This window comes from Cricetulus griseus, chromosome 5 (genome assembly GCF_003668045.3).
Source record: "Cricetulus griseus strain 17A/GY chromosome 5, alternate assembly CriGri-PICRH-1.0, whole genome shotgun sequence".
NCBI lineage: Eukaryota > Metazoa > Chordata > Mammalia > Rodentia > Cricetidae > Cricetulus > Cricetulus griseus.
In genome coordinates this window covers 106,784,673-106,805,741 of record NC_048598.1, presented here as the reverse complement: position 1 = coordinate 106,805,741, position 21,069 = coordinate 106,784,673, and the positions used below count along the sequence as shown (strand labels likewise).

Below are 21,069 nucleotides of genomic sequence, written 5' to 3'. Positions count from 1 at the left end.
AGCACTTGCTAGACTAGACCTAAGTATTAAAAAAAATTGACATTAGAAAAAAGTCTTGTTAGAATTCTGTAACTATCTTAAATGGCTAATGGTGTGATGTATATATAGTAACAGAAAACCAAAAATGACCGCTATAAAAGAAGAAGCCTTCTGTACCTTGATATGTTTTACACCACAGCTGACAAGTTTATTTGGCTGGTACAAATCCCAAGATATATCAAATATCTGTAAACAAATCAAATTAATGGTTAAAATAGTTGGTATCATTTGAGGATCCTGCCAAACAATGAATTGGGCTAAATCCTCATTTATCAGATACTATAGCAGTCTTGATAATGACAGAAATGCTACATTTCAAAACCTTATGAGAAAAAGATAAGTATGATAATAAGGAATAAAAGCAATTTCTTTATTTTGGTTAACTTGACAGAGCAGCTAATAAAGTAGATTTAACACTTTCACTTTTAACTTTTAAAGAATACTTGGATCCAAGTAAGTAACACAAGTGATTCAACAGAGCTAGAGCAGGAGGCTGATGCCTGAGGGTTTTACAGAGGCAAAACTCCAAACAGAATACTCAGACACTAAGATATATAGGACACTTCTACATTTTTCAATCAGAACTACTTTAATAAAAGATCCAAACATTCATTTCACAGCTATTTTTTAATCTTTTGTTTTTTATCTTTCTCTTTTATAGGTCAGAGTTAACTTACACTTTAACTTTTAGAGTCCCCATGTTTTATTCATATTTAATATTCCATAAATCCAAAGTATACACAAACAACATTGTTACAAAAAAAAGCCTCAGGTGAATCAGAATATCCAATAGAAACAACAATCAAGCAACAAATGAAATAAAAACTACCATTGTATATGGTGCTCTTCACTAAGTTTCTTTGGTTATTGTGTAACTTAACCTAAGAAGTTTGTTAGCTCTAAAAATCTACAAAGCAATGCTCTCCAAAACAGTGAAGAGTGCACCTTACAAGACACTGCCTGACAACTCACCATAATGGACACTACATGGAAACACATGGATGCAATTTTAAAATACTAATGATAACACTTTTTAGAATTCCATTATCATTCAGCACCAATTTTACAAAAATTGGTTTGCAGATTACAAGGTACAAATTTATGAAATACTTTGACCCAAGTAAATTAGAACAAGGTTGTCTATTAAGATATAGACATTTTAATAGTCATCAGTGGCCATGTAAAAGGCTCCTTAAAGAATTTGCCAAAACCAAGGATATTCTCCAAATTGCAAAAACATACAAAATTATCTACAAAACACTTACAGATGCTTACAAACTAGCATTACTATTCTCATTTAAAAATAGACATTTTAGAAACGGATTCTTGAAATTTGCAGGCAAATGGATGGAACTAGAAGAAACCATCCTGAGTGAAGTAACCCAGTCACAAAAAGACAAACATAATATGTACTCACTCATATATGAATTTTAGATATGGACCAAAGGATTACCAGCCTACAAATCTCTTCACCAAAGGAACTAGGAAACAAGAAGGACTCTAAGAGAAAAATGCATGGTCCTTGGAGAATGGGAAGGGCCAGGATCTCCTAAGCTAAATTGGAGCATGAGGGTAGGGGAGAGGGAGCTGGCAGAATGTGAGGAGGAGAAGATGAGGGGTGAGGAGGAAACAGAGGAGCAGAAAGGTTGAGTTGGGGGAAGAATAGAGGAGAGCAGGATGAGAGATATCATAACAGAGGGGGCCATTATAGGTCCGAGGAGAGATCTGGCACTGGGGAGATTTCCAGAGATCTACAAGGATGACACCAATTGACAATCTAGGCAATGGTGGAGAGGCCACCCTAAATGCCCTTCCCCTATAATGAGACTGATGACTACTTTTTATGCCATCCTAGAGCCCTCATCCAATGGCTGATGGAAGCAGAGGCAGACACCCACAGCTATACACTGAACTGAAATTTGGAAACCAGTTGCAGAGAGGGAGAAAGGAAGATCAAGGGGGTCGGGAACAGGCTGTTGAATCCCACAGAAACAGCTGACCTGAACAAGGGGGAGCACATGGCCCCCAGTCTGCTGTCTGGGAGGCCATCACGGGACTGATCCAGACCCCTGAAAGTGGATGTCAATGAGGAGGCCTCGGCACCCTATGGGGCCTCTGGTAGTGGATCAGTATTTTTCCCTGGTGTGAGAAGGGACTTTGAGAGCCCATTCATGAGAAGGGATGCTCTCTCTGCCTGGACACATGGGGGAGGGCCTAGGCCTGGCCCAGGATGATGTTGTGGAATTTAGGGAATCCCCGTGGAGGGCCCTACCCTCTATGGGGAGCGGAGGGGGTAGGGGAATGGTGGATGGTTGGAGGGAGGGGGAGAGGGAGAAGGGATTGACATGTGAAATTATAATTTTGTAAAAATAAAAAAATATATTTAAAAAACTTCAAAAAATAGACATTTTAAAGAGTTTATCTAAATTTTGATCTAGGTTCATAAAATTACAGCATTTAATTAAAAACTCAATTACAAGGCTGGGCATGGGCATGGTCATTAGTATTCAGGCCTTTAATCCTAGCACTGGGACAGAGCAGGCAGATCTCTGTGGATTTGAGGCCAGCCTGTTTTACAGGGTGAGTTACAGGACAGACCCTGTCTCAAAACAAAAACAAAGAAACAAAGCCTTGATTACAAAGTATTCTATTATTTTTTTTAAGATTTTATTCATTTGTTATGTATACAGTCTTCTGCCCGCATGCCAGCAGAGGGCACCAGATCTCATTCAAGGTGGTTGTGAGCTACCATGTGGTTACCGGCAATTGAACTCAGGACCTCTGGAAGAACAGTCAGTGCTCTTAACCCTTGAGCCATCTCTCCAGCCCCGTATTCTACTATTATTATTATTTTTGTTTTGTTTACATTTTGAGACAGGGTTTCTTTGTGTAGCCATAGCTGTCCTGAACTCCCTTTAATCCTAGCATTTGGGAGGCAGAGACAAAATGAATATTTGAGAGTTTGAGGCCAGAGTGCTCTACAAAGCGAAGTTCAAGTACAGCCAGGGCTACACAGAGAAACCCTGTCTGGGGGGGAGGGGGAGGAAAAGTATACAAACCAATAGTACTTAGTATGCTTACAGAATTGTTCAAATGAAACTATACTTGGTTTTGGAAAATTCTGTTAAAAAATTCATTACACATTTCCTTCACACCCTTTCCTCTCCCCTATAATTGTACCAATTTTTTTTTTATAAGTTGTAGAACTTGTATTACCTATGGTATGTGACAGTGACAAGACACAAAAGAAAACCCCCTGAACTCTACGCCAGACTTTTCCTGCCAGGTATGCATTAGAAAACCCAGAGGAGATACTCACTCTGTCAGTGTGACCAGGAGCCATAGACAACATTCTCCCCCTTTTCCAGTCCCAAACACAAACTGCATTCTTTGAATCGAGTCCAACTGAAACCAAGCGCTGGATTTTGTTCAAGAAATTCAGGAGGGAATGAAAAGAAAATTCAAATAACTACCACATTATAAATGGCAACTAAAGTCTACTTACAACATCAAAATATATGCATTCATATTTCTGACACCCTTTAAGGCAGATTGATATATCCATTCCATTAATATTTGTACATCCATTTAGTTTTTCATATTAAGTAAAAAGAAAGACCTTCAGTTCTAGGAATATCCAGAAAGTATCCTAATCAAATTCTAGCCGAAAGCTAAAACTTGTAGATAAACTATAGAGACATCTTTTTAAATGCACTGTTGGACTGTTGCAGGATCAATGATTAGGCCTTAACTCAAAAGTAAGATATCACAAAGACAATATGGGCCACAAAGCTTAAGATATTAACTACTTGATGTTATACAAATTTGACCAGTGCTTGATTTGGCACATGAGACAGCAAGTTTGAACATTTACTACATCGGAGACTTCAGGCACTTACCTAAAACCTCTCTTTACCTATATTCCTTCCCTGTTAAATGGAAATAATTAAAGTACTTCTAAGGATAATGTGAACATTATTGTAATCACATATAAAGGAGTCAGAAGAATATCTGCAAATGGTTAATGTTGCATAAATGTTTGATATCTTCATCAATACTATTTACCATAAGCCATAATTAGTTTTACAAATCTATGTGATCTGTTCAAATGAAAAAAAAATGCCACCTAGTGCCCAGTTAGAACAGCTTCACCTGGGTAGAATTACGATTTAAACCAAATGGGCTCAGGTCTAGTATGGAGGGTTGTGTGGTCTCATTGTTTATTCTGTAAAAATTAGCCATTTTGTTGTTATAAGAAAATAACAAATTTCACAAAGGTAAACTGACACATTTTATTTTTGTGCCAGCTCATGGGGGTTTTCATGAAATTAGATTTAAAAAAAAGACTTCATTCTTAGGTCATTCTAGAAATTAGCAGTGTTTTAACTATAATTTATGCTTATATTAGAAATAATTGTGAGCCACAGTGGGTGAAGTACCTGTTGCATAAGTCGGGGGACACGAGTTCAGATCCCCAGCACCAACATAAAAAGCTGAGCATTAAGACATGGATCTGTAAGCCCTGCACTGTGAGACAGAGACGGGTGGATCCAGTTGGCACAGTTGAAAATTTGGACTCTAGGTTTAGTAAGATACTGGTCTCAAAACATAAGGTGGCAAAACAGCTGAGGAAGACATCCCACTGTTGGACCTCTGACCTTTATATATGCTCATACAGGCAAGTATACACACACACACACACACACACACACACACACACACACACACACACACACACGATTTTTAAAAGAATGAACACTGTATTTTTTTATAATATGTGGTTATTTTTTAGATAAATTATAAAGTAAGTTAACCTCTACCTTCTCCCATTATTATTCAGTCCCTGTTTACTACAGATTTCTATAAATAGACTTTTCGGCCCTTAATTATCCATGAGAAGACAGGTTACTAGTATTAATATGTATATTTAGTTCATTTAGAAAAGGCCTTCAGGAAAAGAACATTTAGCATTGCTAATTGGACAAATCCAAAATTATCACATATTCTTTCAAATCTAGCAGAAAATGAAAAATGTTAGGCAATATTTCCTACTTGATGTCTTATAAGGAGTTTATAAATGGATATGATTGCTCCAAATGGGTATAATTTGGAAAATGTATTCATTCAAATAATTTCCTTATCTTCAATTTCCAGGAATTCCTGACATTAACTGTACTCTTCAAAGGGCAAACTCCTTTCGATATATAACAACTACCTCCTAGTTACATGTTTGGGAAGCAGTAAAGCACTGCTGTTAGAAACATGAGCTTTGGAGTGTGATACCTGGTTCCCACTTTGGTTCCACTCGTTAGCTGTTAACCCAGAACAAGTTATTTAATCTTTCTCAGTCTCAGTGTCTTTCTCTGCAATGTAGAGGTAATAACAGAATCTATTTCATAAGGTTGCTGTGAGGATTAAATAAAATACTGCAGACTTAGGAAAATGCCAGGTACATAATAGTATGTATTCCATACCTGTGGCTTTCAAAGTTTAAATTTTAATAACATGCCCTCATGAAGACATGATGATAAAGTACAAGTACTTACGATTTCTCACAGAAATAGCTCAATATAAGCAAGGTGAAGTGCTTCCAAGCAATAAACATTATAGAAGTGAAGAAGGGACATATCAGCAATGTAGCACATTATAAATAAAAGGCAAACTTTAAAAGTGAAGAAGAAATTATCCATACCGAAAGGATACTTATAGCCTCACCATTAAAAAATTCTTAAATTTCACAAAAACCTTATGTGTAAAGGAATTTTAAACTAATTTTATGGATTTGTTTCATAATATTTTGTACTCCTCTGATGTAAGAAAGATATTCTTTCTTTTAAGAAAGAAAAAGAAATCTGACAAGACATAAAGGACTTGAATGATATTAGCAAACATGGGACATGAATTGAGTTTTCACAATTGCTAATCACCATAAAACCTAAAGCACATTTTCAGAGAGGCTCCAGTGAAGTCTTCACAGATCCCTTACCAGAATTCACAGGATTCTGGGCTACTCAAAGGTGCTCTGCCTGGGGTGGGGGTATATAAGGTATCTACTATCATTTTCTCTAGGATACAACATAGTATGATCTAGATCTACAACAATAATAAAAGCAAATAACTAAATTTTACCTTAAGTTAAAATGATTTTAAAATCTAATTTAAACACAATTTTTTTTTTGGTTTTTTTCTAGACAGGGTTTCTTTGTGTAGCTTTGGAGCCTATCCTGGCACTTGCTCTGGAGACCAGGCTGGCCTCGAACTCACAGAGATCTGCCTGCCTCTGCCTCCTGAGTGCTGCGATTAAAGGTGTGTGCCACCAACACCTGGCTTAAACACAAAATATTTAACAATTACAAATTAACCATACCACTTTAAAAATATGTTTTAGTCATAACAGCTTCTATACAGAACTACAAAAAGTCTTGACTTGTTAGAAGATAACTTGGAAATTGATCAGCCAATGGGATGATAATTATGTTCATTGTTTTGATCTTTGATTTTTTTATACAAGTAACTCATAGATATTATCTCATTTTCAATAAAAATATAATTACAAAAGAAAAACTTTGACTGAAAATTAAAATATAAACAGCTCTACTTAGTGAAACTTAATTTTCCTAAGGTATCTTCCATATGCACTACCTAAATACCTTACCTGTAAAACAGTTACAGATAAAATTTTCTGTAACAGCCAGGTAATATTCCATTGAATGAGTTTCTTTGGCTTTTAGACTGAGAAACTTCTTTGTAATGATGAAATCAATACCCCTTGTTGTTTTAATTTTTGTTAGCTATGTCATCCACCCTACATCATTTATACTTTATCACCTTTGAATGAACAAATACTTTGCCGAGCGTTGGTTGTGCATGCCTTTAATCCTAGCACTGAGGAGGCAGCGGCAGGAAGATCTCTGTGAGTTCGAGGCCAGCCTGGTCTCCAGAGCGAGTGCCAGGATAGGCTCCAAAGCTACACAGAGAAACCCTGTCTCAAAAAAAACAAAAACAAATAAATAAATAAATAACCAAATACCTTTTATCAATTGTTTTTTAAATTCTATATTATAAGCATAATGATTTCTTATAGCAAGCATTTTAAAACAAAAATTGATAAAAAGGAGGAAAATTATCCCATACCTGTCCATCCAAGTCAAATGCTAGACAAGCTATGCCATGTGTATGAACATCCTTCAGAACCGACACGGTCTGAACAGTGTAAGAATCCCAAACACAAATGTAAGGCTCTTTCCCAACTTGTCCTGTTGCTACCAACACTCGTTCAGGATGTAGTGCAAGACTAAAAAATAAGGAATAAATAAGTAAATAATAAGACTTGAAAATCACTTATCAAACATTTATAGCATTTGATGTAGATTTTTGTATTTACAAATATCAACATTAGACTATTCATCTTAAATAATTATATTTAGAAATAATTTCTATAAAAATTCTTGCTAAAATTCTTAATATACTTTATAAAGTTAATGATAAACTATAGCCTTCATAAACTACATATAGTGTATAAATTTCTCAAGGAAAGAGATCAACAGAATTACAGACAAAATCTGTAGCCACCTGTCTGTCTCTCACACGCCATCTTTATCATTTGGTATTCATGTTGCACGCCTTCTATTCTATCATACCATTCCTTTTATTGACTAATATTGAACTAAATCTTGGGGTTGGGAAGATGGCTCCATGGTTAAGCACTTGCCATGGGAACATGAAGACTGGAGCTCTTACTCCTAGAACCCACTAAATGCCATGCGGATATGACAGACCACCTATAATTCCAATCTTGGAGAGCAAGGCATCCCCAAAACAAGCTGCTTAGCAATAAATAGGTAAATCAGAGAGCTCTGGGTGTGACTGAGAGAGACCCGGCCTCACTGAATAAGGGACTGGGCAATCCGGGGTGATTCCCAGCATCAATCTCAGGTCTCCACATGCACTCATACTCACAGGCACATGCACCCCAAACATGTGCATCCACAAGCATGCATACAAAAACATACATTATAAACCATATACACATACATGAAAATGGGAAAAATGGCTAAATATTAATGTCCAGAGTGGCATTTGGTAGCATTTACACTGCAACAATGATAAATTACAAATCTCATTACAAAAAACAGCACTGTGACATGGAATTTACAGAAAGTGGTCAACGACCTTTAAGAGTAAGACAAAAATCTATTAGTAAGGTCTATGCACATATGTTAGCAGAAGGCAGGGAACATAAATTCTACTTGATAAATGTTTCTACAAGTGAGTTTAAAATATCAGATTTGTCTTTAAATAAAAAGACATTCAAATGCATTTCTATACACTAGCAGAGAACACCAAAAAGATCAAGAAAATCCGAATCACAGGAGCACCAGCAAGAATAAATAATAATAATAAACTTAAGGAAGTTATTCCTTCTGTACTGAAATCTAGAAGACATTTTAAAAGGTCTAAACAGATAAATCACATCAGTTCCAGGCTTTAAGGAATGTAATAATTCTTCTTAAAATGATCTAAGATCAACAGAATCCCTGTAAAAGTACCAGTCATAATTAAATTAAATTTAAATTTAAATAATATAGAAAATTGGATCCCTCAAATATTATTTGTGGGACTATAAAATTAGAGAGCCAGTTTGAACAACAGCTTAGCAGTTACTATAGGATGCAACAATTCTACTTCTAAAAGGAGTAAAAACATATGTCCACACAAGATTTGTACACAAAAGTTCATGCAAAAAACATTCATAATAGCAAAAATTAACAACTCAAATGTTCACCAACTGAATGGAGAAAAAAAGAAATGAAGTGCTAATAGTATGGAGTAACAGAGATGAACTCTGAAATTTAATACTTCACAGGAAAAAATATACATAAGGGCCACATACTCTATGGATTTATTTACATGAAATGCCTGGTGTGACAGACCTTTCTTAGGGAAACACAACACACAGATGTCTATTCATCCCCAAAAGGAACCCACGATAGACCAAAGTACATAAAGATCATGCCAATGTCCAGCTTAGTGAACCAAAGTTTTTCTTGGAGTCACTAACAGGAGTATAGGTGAGAAATCACATGGAACAAGGATGAGTCAAAGCATTACTGAAAAGTCCACCCAACACAGGCAACAATTCACAAAGGTTGCAACCTTGGAGCTCTCTACACAGCTTGCAGCAGCCACCAGTCTGAGAATGAATCTCCCTCCAGCTCAACTAGTCAGTCTGCTCCATCAGTCTTTCACTCCTTATACTCTGACAAGGGATCTTCACAAATCTTCCAAGTTTATGTTCTCCCAGACTTATGACTATTTGTTTACCCCCTAAGTCTCATGAGCCTCCCCTTCCTTCCTGGAATGTTTCAATTCTGAGGGAAATGCCATACAACAAAGAGCCAATGTCATGTCCAGAGAAAGCATTAAACAACACTCCTCACCTTCCTCCAATATCAATGGGTTCTCTAAAAGAACCTATGACTTCCCTAGCTATGGGTTTTGACCATGTCTACAGTATCAGGCATGAATTGCCTCCTGTGGAGCAGACCTCAAACCCAATCAGGAGGGTGGTTGGTTACCTCCATACATAGTATGCTGGTTTGACTAAGAATGGCCCCTACTATAAGCTCACAGATTTGAAAGATTAGTTGCCAGGGAGCTGCACCATTTGGAAGGATCAGGAGGTGTGGCCTTGATGGAGTAGGTGTGGCCTTATCAAAGGAAGTGAGTCACTGGAGGTGGGATTTGAAGTTTCAGAAGCCCAACCCAGGCCCAGAGGCTCTCTCCCTTCTTGCTACCTGCAGATGCAGATGTAGAACTCTCAGCACCATGTCTGCCTTTGTGACACAATGCTTCCCACCACGATGATAATGAACTAAACCTCTAAAACCTCTAAAGCAAGCCCCAATTAAATGCTTTCCTTTATAAGAGCTGCCAAGGCTGGGTGGTGGTGATAATGCATGCACGCCTTTAATCCCAGTACTCTGAGACAGAGACAGAAGTGGGCATTATCTCTGTGAGCTGGAGGGTAGCCTGGTCTACAAAGTGAGTTCCAGGACAGCTAGGGCTGTTAAACAGAAAAGAAAAAAAAAGAAAGAAAGAAAAACAAGAGTTGCCAAGGTGACTCTTCACAGCAATAGAACACTGACAAAGACACAGTTTTGCTCTATTGCACCAGTGAACGCATGTATCTGGAAGGCCAATGTTGTAGCAAGCAAGGTCTAGCACTATATAACAATGTAAAAGAGTTCCCCCTTTTGCCACATCCACACCAGCATTTTTTTGTCATTGGTTTTCTTTTCTTCTTCTTTTAATCTTAGTCATTCTGGCTGGAATAAAATGGAATCTTTTTTTTTTTTTTTTTTTTTTCGAGACAGGGTTTCTCTGTGTAGCTTTGGAGCCTATCCAGGCACTCACTCTGTAGACCAGGCTGGCCTCAAACTCACAGAGATCTGCCTGCCTCTGCCTCCTGAGTGCTGGGATTAAAGGCGTGCACCACCAACACCTGGCTAAAATGGAATCTTAAAGTAGTTTTTTTTAAACTAATTTTATGTTTTAAATTATAATATAAATACTTCATTTCCCTTCCTTTCCTTTCCTTCTTCCAACTCCTCCATTGTACCCCTTTACTCTCTCTCAAATTTATGGTCATTTTTCTTTGTTATTAAATATCTATTCCTAAGTACATAAATACAAACTTCTCAGTATGTATAATGTTACATATATGTATATGACCTCAGGACTGACCACTTGGTATAGAATAACCAATTGGGAGGCTCATCCTGGGGAAAACCATTTCTCCCTCTCGGCATTCCCCAGTTTCCATAGTTCTTTGTCTAGGACTGTGGCCCTGCAGGCTTTTCCCCTTCCATGTTAGCATGTCAACTGTTGTCATCCTTATTCAGGTCTTGTGTAGGCAGTCATGTTGATAAAACTTTTTAGGTACAGCCTCTCTGATATATAAGTCTCCTTTTGAGGTATTGGCCAGAGTTGTCCAAGAGACTCCCAAAACATTATAGCCCACTGCTCTTGCACTTGGTTGCCTCCTAGAAATGAAAAGCAAGTCCCCACTGCTAAAGACACCATGTACTTTGGACACATGACCCAGAGGACCTGAGCTAGGTTTGACCTGAAAGCCTCCTTCCTGAGGACTAGCTTCATGGTACCAGAAGGCTCTGGGAAAGTCTCCAAGAGACGCAACCTATAGTCCTACCAAGCTATGACTGATATGAGCCACAATAACCATCATGGCAACAGTGGTACATATATGTCAGCAGTAACCAATAGCTCTCTACTTGGACTTAATTAAGGCCTGCTCAACAAGAGGGAAGCCATGCATGGTAGTGAAAACTTAACAGTTTTAATCTGTATTTCACCAATGGCTAAGGATGTTGAACACTTTTTAAAGTGCTTAGTAGCTACTTGTATGTCTTTTTTAATATTAGGCCCATTTTCTTTTCTTTTCTTTTCTTTTTTTTTTTTTTTTTTTTTGGTTTTTTTGAGACACGGTTTCTCTGAGTAGCTTCAAAGCCTGTCCTTGAACTTACTCTGTAGACCAGGCTGGCCTTGAACTCACAGAGATCTGCCTACCTCTGCCTCCTCAGTGCTAGGATTAAAGGTGTGTACCACCACCACCTGGCCCACAGCCCATTTTAAAAACTGGATTGTTTGTTTTCTTGGTGATTAGTTTTATTCATGTTGTTGTTGTTTAGTTATCTGTATATTCTAGATATTAATCCCTTGTCATCTGTATAGCTGGCAAAGATTTTCTCCATTCTATAGTCTGACTATTTTCTTCATGAACCATTTCCTTTGCTATAAAGAATTTTTCTTTTAATTTCATGAGATCTCATTTGTCAATTGTTGATCTGATTCCTAAGCTACCAGAGTCCTATTTAGAAAGTCCTTACCTGTGCCTACAAGTTGAAGTGTACTCCCTACTTAGTCAACTAGCAATTTTAGGGTACCGGTTTTTATATTAAGATCCTTTATCCATTTGAAGTTGTGCTTTGTGAAGATTAGAGATAAGAATCTAGTTCAAGCCGGGCGGCGGCGGCGGCAGTGGTGGTGGTGGTGGTGATGGAGGCAGAGGAAGGTGGATCTCTGTGAGCTTGAGACCAGCCTGTTCTACAAGAGCTAGTTCCAGCCTCCAAAGCCACAGAGACACAGAGAAACCCTTTCTCAAAAAAACCAAAAAGAAAAAATAAATAATCTAGTTCATTTTTTTTTTGAATGTGGAAATACAGGTTTCTCAGTACTACTTGTTTAAGATGTGATCATTCCTCCAATGTGTATTTTGGCACCTGTCAAAGATCCACTAGTCAGTTAAGCTTGGTTCAGCTGCAGATTCCTCCATCATGATCTTGACTCCCTTGCTCATATGTTCCCTCCTCCCTCTCTTTGACTGGATTCCCGGAGCTCTGCCTGGTTCTTAGTTGTGGATCTCTGTGTCTGGTTCCATCAATTACTGGATGAGGGCTCTATGATGATGGGTGTATTCACCAATCTAATTACAGGGGTAGGCCAGTTCAGGCATCCCTGCTTTGGCTACTCTTGGGTTTTTGTGCTTCTGCACAAATTTTAAGGTTTTTTTTTTCCCCTATGTCTGTGAAGAAAGGTCCTGATATTTTGATGGGGTGCTTGAAACTATAGATTGCTTTTAGAAGGGTGGCCAATCAAAGAGCATGGGGTATCTTTCCATCTTGTGGTATATTCCTCAATTTCTTTCTTCAGTGTATTAAAGTATTGTAGAGGTCTCTCATCTTTGGTTAGACTGGCTCCTAGGAATAGGGTTTGCTTTTTTTGTTTGTTTGTTTTGCTTTGGTGTGTGTCTGTGTGTATGTGTTGAATGGGATTGTTTCCTTAATGTTTTTCAGTATGCTTGTCATGTTTGTCATATGTATATAAGAAAGCTACTAATCATTATGTGTTAATTTTGTATTTTGTCACTTTGATGAAAGTGTCTCCCAGTTCTAAGAGGTTTTTGTGGAGTCTTTAGGTCCCTTTATGTATAGAACCATCATCTGCAAACAAAGGATACTTTGTCTTCTTTTTCCTACCTGTACTCCTTTTATTTCCTTCTCTTGTCATCTCTAGCTAAAACCTGAGACATGTATTGTTTGGATCAAGAATATAAATTCCATTCTCACTACTATTTTTGCAGTTACCACATAATTCCATTAGCCTGTGCTACTGCCTCTATCATCACCCTTACCTGTCTCTGCAGTGTTCATTCAGGACAGCATTCATCTTATACCAGGACTACTTCAGTAGCCTCCTGACCACCCATCCTTCTTTTCTGTATTGCTCTTTTTTAGAGTTCCCTCAATATAGCCAGAATGTTTTTTAAAAAAAACATTGATTTGATTTATTTTACTGAGAGTAGGGCACGAAACAGAATGTATGTGGAAATAAAAGGACAACTCTGTGGAGTCTGTTCTCTACCACTTTGTGTGGGTTCTGAGGATCAGAGTCAGGTCAGCAGGCTTGTTTGGCAAGCCATCTCAATGACCCCAAAGTAATCTTTCATAACAACATAATTCTGACTTTACCATTCACTTGGTTAAAACTCTCCAACCACTTACCATTGATCTAGAATGAAATCCCATCTGGGTGGAATCCCAAAGGATGTTCTCAAGCCTTAACCTGTACCATTTTCCTTCTTGTTCACTCTAGCCACATAAGCCTTTCTGTCCCATAAAAAGGTCAACAAAATAGTGCTTTTATGACTCATTTATCTTTTAGGTCAAACATATTTTGCACTGAGACGCTTTCTCTAAATACTCATGGTGATTTCAATATATTCGATACATTATCCCACTGCAGTCACAGTAATTGTCAACTATCTAAAATTACTATTGTAGACATATGATCTAACTCTTTCCATTAAAATCTATATGCTAACCAATGGGGCAGAGACTTTACAATCACCCCCACCCCTCACCCCCCCACACACACACTTTATTTTGAACCCTAGGCATCTAAAGAAATAATTAGTATATGTAGTTATTCAACCAATATTGTTAACTGAATTTTCAAAGAAGCTGCTAAAATTAAAAAGAAATTTTGAATAAAATAATCCTTAACAAAGAACAACCCTTATGAAAATGCTTTCATTCCACCCTCTATGATAGCAAAAACTTTAACACCACCTAAAAGAATGGTTTTTCCCATTTTAGGAAAAGCTCCTGTTATAATATTAACCAAAAATACAACCTATATGTTACATATAGTGTGTGATGTAATTTAAAAAGCAGATTGAGAGAGAAAGACATCATTCAGCAGAGCTTGGGTGGAGAGGTTTTTACTGGGGGAAAGTGAATGGGAAAAGGAGGGAGAGGAGAAGGGAGGCAGGACTCATGGGGACAGGAGTGACAGAAGAGAAGAGAGAGGCAGAGAGAGAGAGAGACAGAGACAGAGACAGAGACAGAGACAGAGAGACAGGCAGAGAAGAGAGGGAGAGAGAAGAGACAGGCAAAGAAGGAAAGGGGGGAGGCAGGGCTGATCTTCTGCAGGTCCTCTTCCTCTCCCCATCTATCCACTTCCTGGCTGTCCTGTAGTCAGCAGTCTTCTTTGTAATTTGCACTGCACCATGATATTATGCTTTGTCTCAGGCCCTAAGCAACAAAAGACATTCAACCTTCAATTGAAATAAGCAGAAATACAGATTTCCTGCTTTTAAATTCCTTTCTCAGGTACTGTGTCACAATTACGGAAAACTGAGTCACAGTGTAAGACATAAGAATCTGCATTTCTCACAAGTTTTCAGGTAATGTTTCTATTGCTAATCTGAAGACCATACTCTTAGTAGTAAGAATCTAGGGCTGCCAGCCACATGCCATTGTTTGATTGTTTATTTTAAAAAACAAAGTAAATAGGAGCTGCTGGAATATCCTAAAGGGTGCTAGTTGTTTGTAGTAATAATAGCCTATTTGACTTCTTCCTGTACCTCCTTTCCCCTAATCATTTGAACATGATGGTCTCTTGAGCAGGTCTTAGACTGGAATGTAACAACCACAAGACAGCTAATATCTTCACTAATGGGAAGCAGGCTTGATCATATCTTGATATCCCCACACTCCTCCCATCTGCTCCTCTGGCCACATTTTTCTTATTTCATTTTTCATCTCCCCTGAATCTGAATGTTGGAGCACAACAGAAGTCCATTTCCAGATCCATTCTCTGTCTATACTTGCTACCCTGGTGACTTCGTGGAGATTCCTGGCTTCACTACTTACATGCTGATAACACCCCAATTTATACTAGCCATATCTGGGTGCTTCCATGAGCTAGAGGCATATATGTTCAGTTGTCTAACTTATACCCCACGTACTTGTCTATGAAGTATGCTAAATTGAACTCTTCTAACACAGGGCTTTTAATTTTTTCCCCCCATCACACAGAAAATGCTTCTCACAATCTTTCCCAACTCAGTAACTGATAACTTCAATTCTCTAGACCTTCTGATAAACGTTCCTGTGATCATTATTGATCTTCCTTTCTCTTATAATTTACATCAGATTCATGAATCAACCATACTGCTCCTATCTTTAAAATACACCCTAAATTTTACCTTTCTCATTGCTCTTCCCAATATCTTGAGATTGGTCCAAGCCACAAACACCTCTGGAAAGAAGTGCCACAACAGGTCCCTCAGTGGTTTCTCTCCTGCGCCTCCTCTATATATTATGAATATAGAAGCTAATGACTTGGTTATTCTCCAAGTCAGTAACTTCATTAAATTTTTGTCTTAGTGTTCTGTTGCTGTGAAGAGACACCATGACCACGGCAACGCTTATAAAAGAAAGCATTTAATTGGGGCTTGCTTACACTTTCAGCGGTTTAGTCTATTACTATCATGGTAGGGAGCATGGTGGCAAACAGGCAGGCATGCTACTGAAGAAGTAGCTGGGAGTTCCACATCTAGATCCAAAGGCAGCAAGAGGAGAGAGACACTGGGCCTGACTTGAGCTTTGGGACCTAAAACCCCACCCCGAGTGACACACGTCCTCCAATAAGGCCACACCTCCTTCAACAAGGCCACACCTACTCCAACAAGGCTCTAACTCCTATGCCTTCTCAAGTAGTACCACTCCCTGATGACTAAGCATTCAAATCAATAAGCCTGGGTACTGGGTACCATTCTTATTCAAACCACAATCATAAAAAAAAAAAAATGCAAACTTCCAGTCTCAGACAGAAAGCCTACAAAATCTACTCCATCTCATCTTTACTTCACTGAAGTTCATGGTACTCCAGCCACACCAATTCTCTTACTGTTGCTCAACTCCATTAGGACTTCTACTTGAGAGCTTTCATAGAGAAGAGTCCCTTTGCCTACTCTATCCTTTACTCAGATTTCTACACAGTATAGTTCGTTCCTCCCCTCCAAGTCTCTAGAGTATCACCTGAACAGTGATGACTCTCTTCCACACTGTCTGAGCACCTACCAAAAATGTTCTTAATAGTCCCGAATCTAAACCAGAGGCTAATGTGAAAACACACCAAGTTAACTATATCCCATCCACGGTCCTTCCTGGCATACAGGGTTTGAAAACTTTTAATAATATCCACTACTTTGCCAAATAAATGGTGATGGGCAGTAAGAAGAAAATCATAGGTTAAAAGCTATAAAATCTTTGGGGGGGTACCAATTAGCAAAAGTTTCAAAACTTTTTAAAAAAGGTTTCAGACTAGGCCACTAATAAGCCACTTAAAACTAGAACTAGCAATATATCAAAACAGTTTAAAAATGGTTGCTAACACCAAATGAATAGAGGAATTGAAACAACAGAACTTGGAACACGTACACACATGCACATGCACCACAAAGAAAAGCCCTGCATTATTTTGGCATTGATGTTCACATCCAAATATAAACAAGTTGCTGGAATAAATACCAGTCAAAGACAAATAACACCCAGATACAGGGCAAAAGAAGGAAGACAGCCATAAGCTATGTAATAAAATGATGTGATGACATTTGGAACCACCTTGGGCCATCCTAGATGACAGGAAGGTTACAGAAGCGCCAAGTAACAAACTATTCAAACTACAACCAACACAGCCCTTACATTTTTAAAACCGAATGACAATGACCTATTCTTAGCCTTGAGTTTTATTTCACTAATAAATCACAAGCAAATTTTAAGCAGATATCGGAACAAAACTGATGAGAACATTTTCATTATTAAGGCTAATATCGTAACATTGCTTTCTACTATCCATCACATTTATGAATGCTGTATCTTTTGCTGTGAAATAACTGAATAATTATTGGAATGGTTTCTTTGCTTATAGGTCAAGCACTGAGTCGAAAAAAGAAACAGGTTTTAATGTTTGACTGTTTTATTTCACAAGAATAAGCTGTCATTATCTGAAATACAATTTGCAAAGCACTTTGATTTCTCAGTTATATTCTTAGTATTGTATTAAATTTGTGCCACCATTTTTACTATACTCTATGGTTCAGATTTTACTACCCACTACAACTTTTCAGGAAATCCTTTTATATTGTCATAAATTATATAAAAATATATCATTTACATCTAATCACAGATATGTAGAGTAGGTTTGCTGTTTGGAAGTATTTTGCGATACATGTATGGGTTGCACAACTCTTGCAGAAGGCAAAAGTATGGCCTTCCTTACAGTTTACTGAAATGAAATATAAAAATTGCAGTCAGTGTAGCTCAGTGATACAGCACTTGACTATATGTTCACCTGACCTGGGTTCAATCTGAAGTATGACAATAAATAAATAAATAAATAAATAAATAACAATTTCAGGCAGTGTGGCATGTAATATAGCTTCTACTACTGCTAAAAAAAAAAAAAAAATGGAGACATAACTTTGTCTCCCCTCAAATAAATCGAACCATGTTTTGGAACTCCTCAATATAATATGGCTCTAACAAAGAGTAAAAAGAATTGCATGCACTACAAAGACTTCGGTATCCAGTCAGGCAGTGGTAATCCCAGCACTAAGGAGGCAGAAACAGGTGGATCTCTGTGAGTTCGAGACCAGCCTGGTCTACTGAGCCAGTTCCAGGACAGCCTCCAAAGCTACAGAGAGAAACTCTGTCTCAAAAGAAAAAGACTTCAATATCCTTCACACCTGCACCACTTACTGAATTTAACCTAATAATATGGGGCGGGGGGGGGGGCCCGCTGCTACTCAAAGCTACTTCACATAGGTAAAGCTAGAGACCTAGTCCATGGAGAAGGACAGACCTGAGAGGACTGGGGGGGGGGGGAAGAAAAAAAACTGGGATAACTCTGCTCTTGAAGTGAATAACAAGATCAGTAGTTACTCTTCTCTTAAGGTTAGTGATTTGGCCCTTATCACTACCACCACAGAGGAAAAATACACCCAAATTTGAGGAGAATAAAATTGCTTCTCAGGTTTCTTTCCAAAATGTACAATCCAGAAAACCTTCACTGCAGTGTCAAAAAAAAAAAAAAAAGTGGATAATAATAAAACCCCCAACCATGCCTTCCATACTCCACAATTTCAAATTCTGCTTACTTTTACATTGCTCCATCCTATCTCACCTGCTGCCCTTAGGCCCTTTTCCCTCTTTTATATGTACAGAGAGCCAAAACAACACAACTTCATGGAATTCCAGCACCGGCGCGTCTTACTTACTAGTCATCAAACCACTGTACTGATTTGAAGTGCCTAATTTGAATCTTGTGGAACAACCACGAAGGAATAAACTTAAGCCTGATCACAGAACCTGTGTTAAAAACTCAGAAGCAGCAACTCAAAGGTACTCTCAAATTTTTCTATAATGTAGTCACTTTGATAGAAGACAAAAATGTGCTTGAGGCAACAGATGAATTCTAAAACTCCTAACTTTAACATAAAAGTTCAGCTGAGATACTGAAAACTGGTCTTTATGTGTACTGCTTCCTATAGAAATGTAAACGTCACGGTCTACTTTGAGATGCAGATCAATAAAGAGCAAAATACACACAACCTGTGATTTAAATTATAAACAGGAAAGCAAACTTAAGATTACTCTTATGAAGATAAACAACAGAACTGGAAGTCAGTGGGGTTATTTCTCATATAAGATGTACCCTCAAAACTGCCTTCCAGCCGGGCGTTGGTGGCGCACGCCTCTAATCCCAGCACTCAGGATGCAGAGACAGGCGGATCTCTGTGAGTTCGAGGCCAGCCTGGTCTCCAGAGCAAGTGCCAGGATAGGCTCCAAAGCTACACAGAAAATCCCTGTCTCGAAAACAAAACAAAACAAAACAAAACAAAAACAAACAAACAAAAAAAAACTGCCTTCCAGTGTGAATTTCAACCTCCCATGTATTGCCCATGTATACCTGAGTTTCTCTGCTGATAATTGCTGGTAGTGAAACCCGAACTAATAACTGTGGTCAAGAGTTGAGTACCCTTATGGACACTGTGTGATGCGCTCCCCAGGTCCAGCCTCCGCTTTGCGAAGCTTGGGTCAGTCTTTCTGTTAAGTATTTCCTACCCCTGGCTCTGTAAGATTTCCTTTAACAGGCAATCAATCATTGGGTCAAAAAGAAAGAAAGAAAGAAAGAAAAGGAAAAAAAAGAAAGAAAAGAAAAGGAAAAGCGTTAGCCAAACAACCTTTCGACAAGTTTCCTGATTTTGATGCAGTGGGAAAGGTCACAGAGCCATCGAAGCGAATGACGTGCGGGCTGACAGTCCTTAGGATCCGACCCGGAATAAGGAGATGGGGAAGGGAAGCAGAGTGACCAGACAGACAGAGATGCACACTGCCTTCCTGGGTGATGCTCCTTAGCAGGAGCGGTCACGACGACGACTTCCAGAAGGACAGGCTGGTGCTGCAAACTCCGAGAGCGCTCAGGTCTGCAGGGGTGATGGAGCTCCCCTCCCCGGGAGCACATACCTGATGATGTCGTCGCTGTGGCCGCGGTAGAACTTCTGCCGATGCTCCCGGGGGCTGTACACCACGCCGACCCCCGCCACGAAGTACACGATCTCCTTGGCCGCCGTGTAGTAGAGGTTGTTGCGGCACTGGTGGCCCCGGTAGCCGTACACCCACTCGAGCCGCAGGTGGCAGCTCGGGGCGCTCCGGGCCGCCATGTCCCGGCGCCCACCGGTCGCTGCGGCTCGGGCCGCGGTCGCCGCCGCCGGGTCTGGGCAACGAAAGCTCTCCCTCCGGATGGCGGCCCGGACGCTCCTCTAAGCCGAGCCCGGCAGGTGCATCTCTCGCTCGTGTGGCCGCCGCCGCCGCCGCCGCCTCAGCCCACGGGCGGGAGGAAGAGCCTGTCCTCACCGAACATGCTGAGGGAGGGCCGCTAGCGCCGCTGGTCGTCAGGGAGCCTCGGAGCTCGCCGCCTCTCCTCAGCCCGGCGCCTAGGCGGAGAGACAACCCAGCGGGGAAGCGGGGGGTGCCCGCCTCCAGCCCGCCGCTTTCCCAGCCGGCCCCGCGCACCCGGCTCCCTGCCGGGGTCACCTGCGGCGCTCGAGTCCAGCCGCCGCCTCGCCTCCACAGCCCCGCGGTGCCGCGCCGCTCGCGCCCGCGCTCCCGAGCCCAGATGACTGGCGGGCCCCGCCCTCCGGAGGCTCTCGCCCCGCCCCTACCCGTGCACTAGCCCCGCCTATCCGGCAGCCCCGCCCCTCCCGGAGTTGAGCGCAATCTGGGGGAGCTCCCTGCTCACACCCCCAGACTGTCGCTAACCCGCGGGCGTCCCTCCCTTCTATGGTCGAAGCTCCCGTTACCACCCTCGCGGAACCTGTATTCCTCACCCTGCCCCGCAGATCTGGATTCCTGTCACTTGAATTTCTTGCCCAGGAATCTGGGGATCCCCGCACGCCCTTTTAGAGCGACCTCGGCTACTTCATATCCCTGCGGATTAACACCAGGATTGTTTGTTAGCTTCATCCCCGAACAACCTCCTCCATACCTTGTGTGGGTATTTCTACTTTTTATAGTACTCTCTGGTCCAGAAATTTGGCAAGAAGAAAATCCGACCTCGCAAAAGTACTTTTGACGCATTAGATACAATGTCCTAATAAAC

At 39.9% G+C, this 21,069-nt stretch overlaps 1 protein-coding gene across 4 annotated transcripts in view; it reads right to left on the bottom strand.

The window, feature by feature from the left end:
- The window catches only part of Eml5 (EMAP like 5), a 112,910-nt gene extending 92,650 nt beyond the window's left edge, over positions 1-20,260 (bottom strand). For 2 of the 4 annotated variants that reach the window (XM_027419615.2, XM_027419617.2), the window contains exons 1-4: positions 19,935-20,260; positions 7,174-7,333; positions 3,359-3,457; positions 157-225 (exon numbers count right to left, since the gene is read on the bottom strand). In XM_027419615.2, coding sequence (XP_027275416.1) covers positions 157-225; positions 3,359-3,457; positions 7,174-7,333; positions 19,935-20,131 — 525 coding nt within the window. In that variant the 5' untranslated portion in view covers positions 20,132-20,260. The remainder of the gene's footprint in view (positions 1-156; positions 226-3,358; positions 3,458-7,173; positions 7,334-19,934) is intronic. The other 2 variants (XM_027419613.2, XM_027419616.2) reach the window with 1 other exon arrangement.
- Between the last annotated feature and the right edge of the window lie 809 nt (positions 20,261-21,069).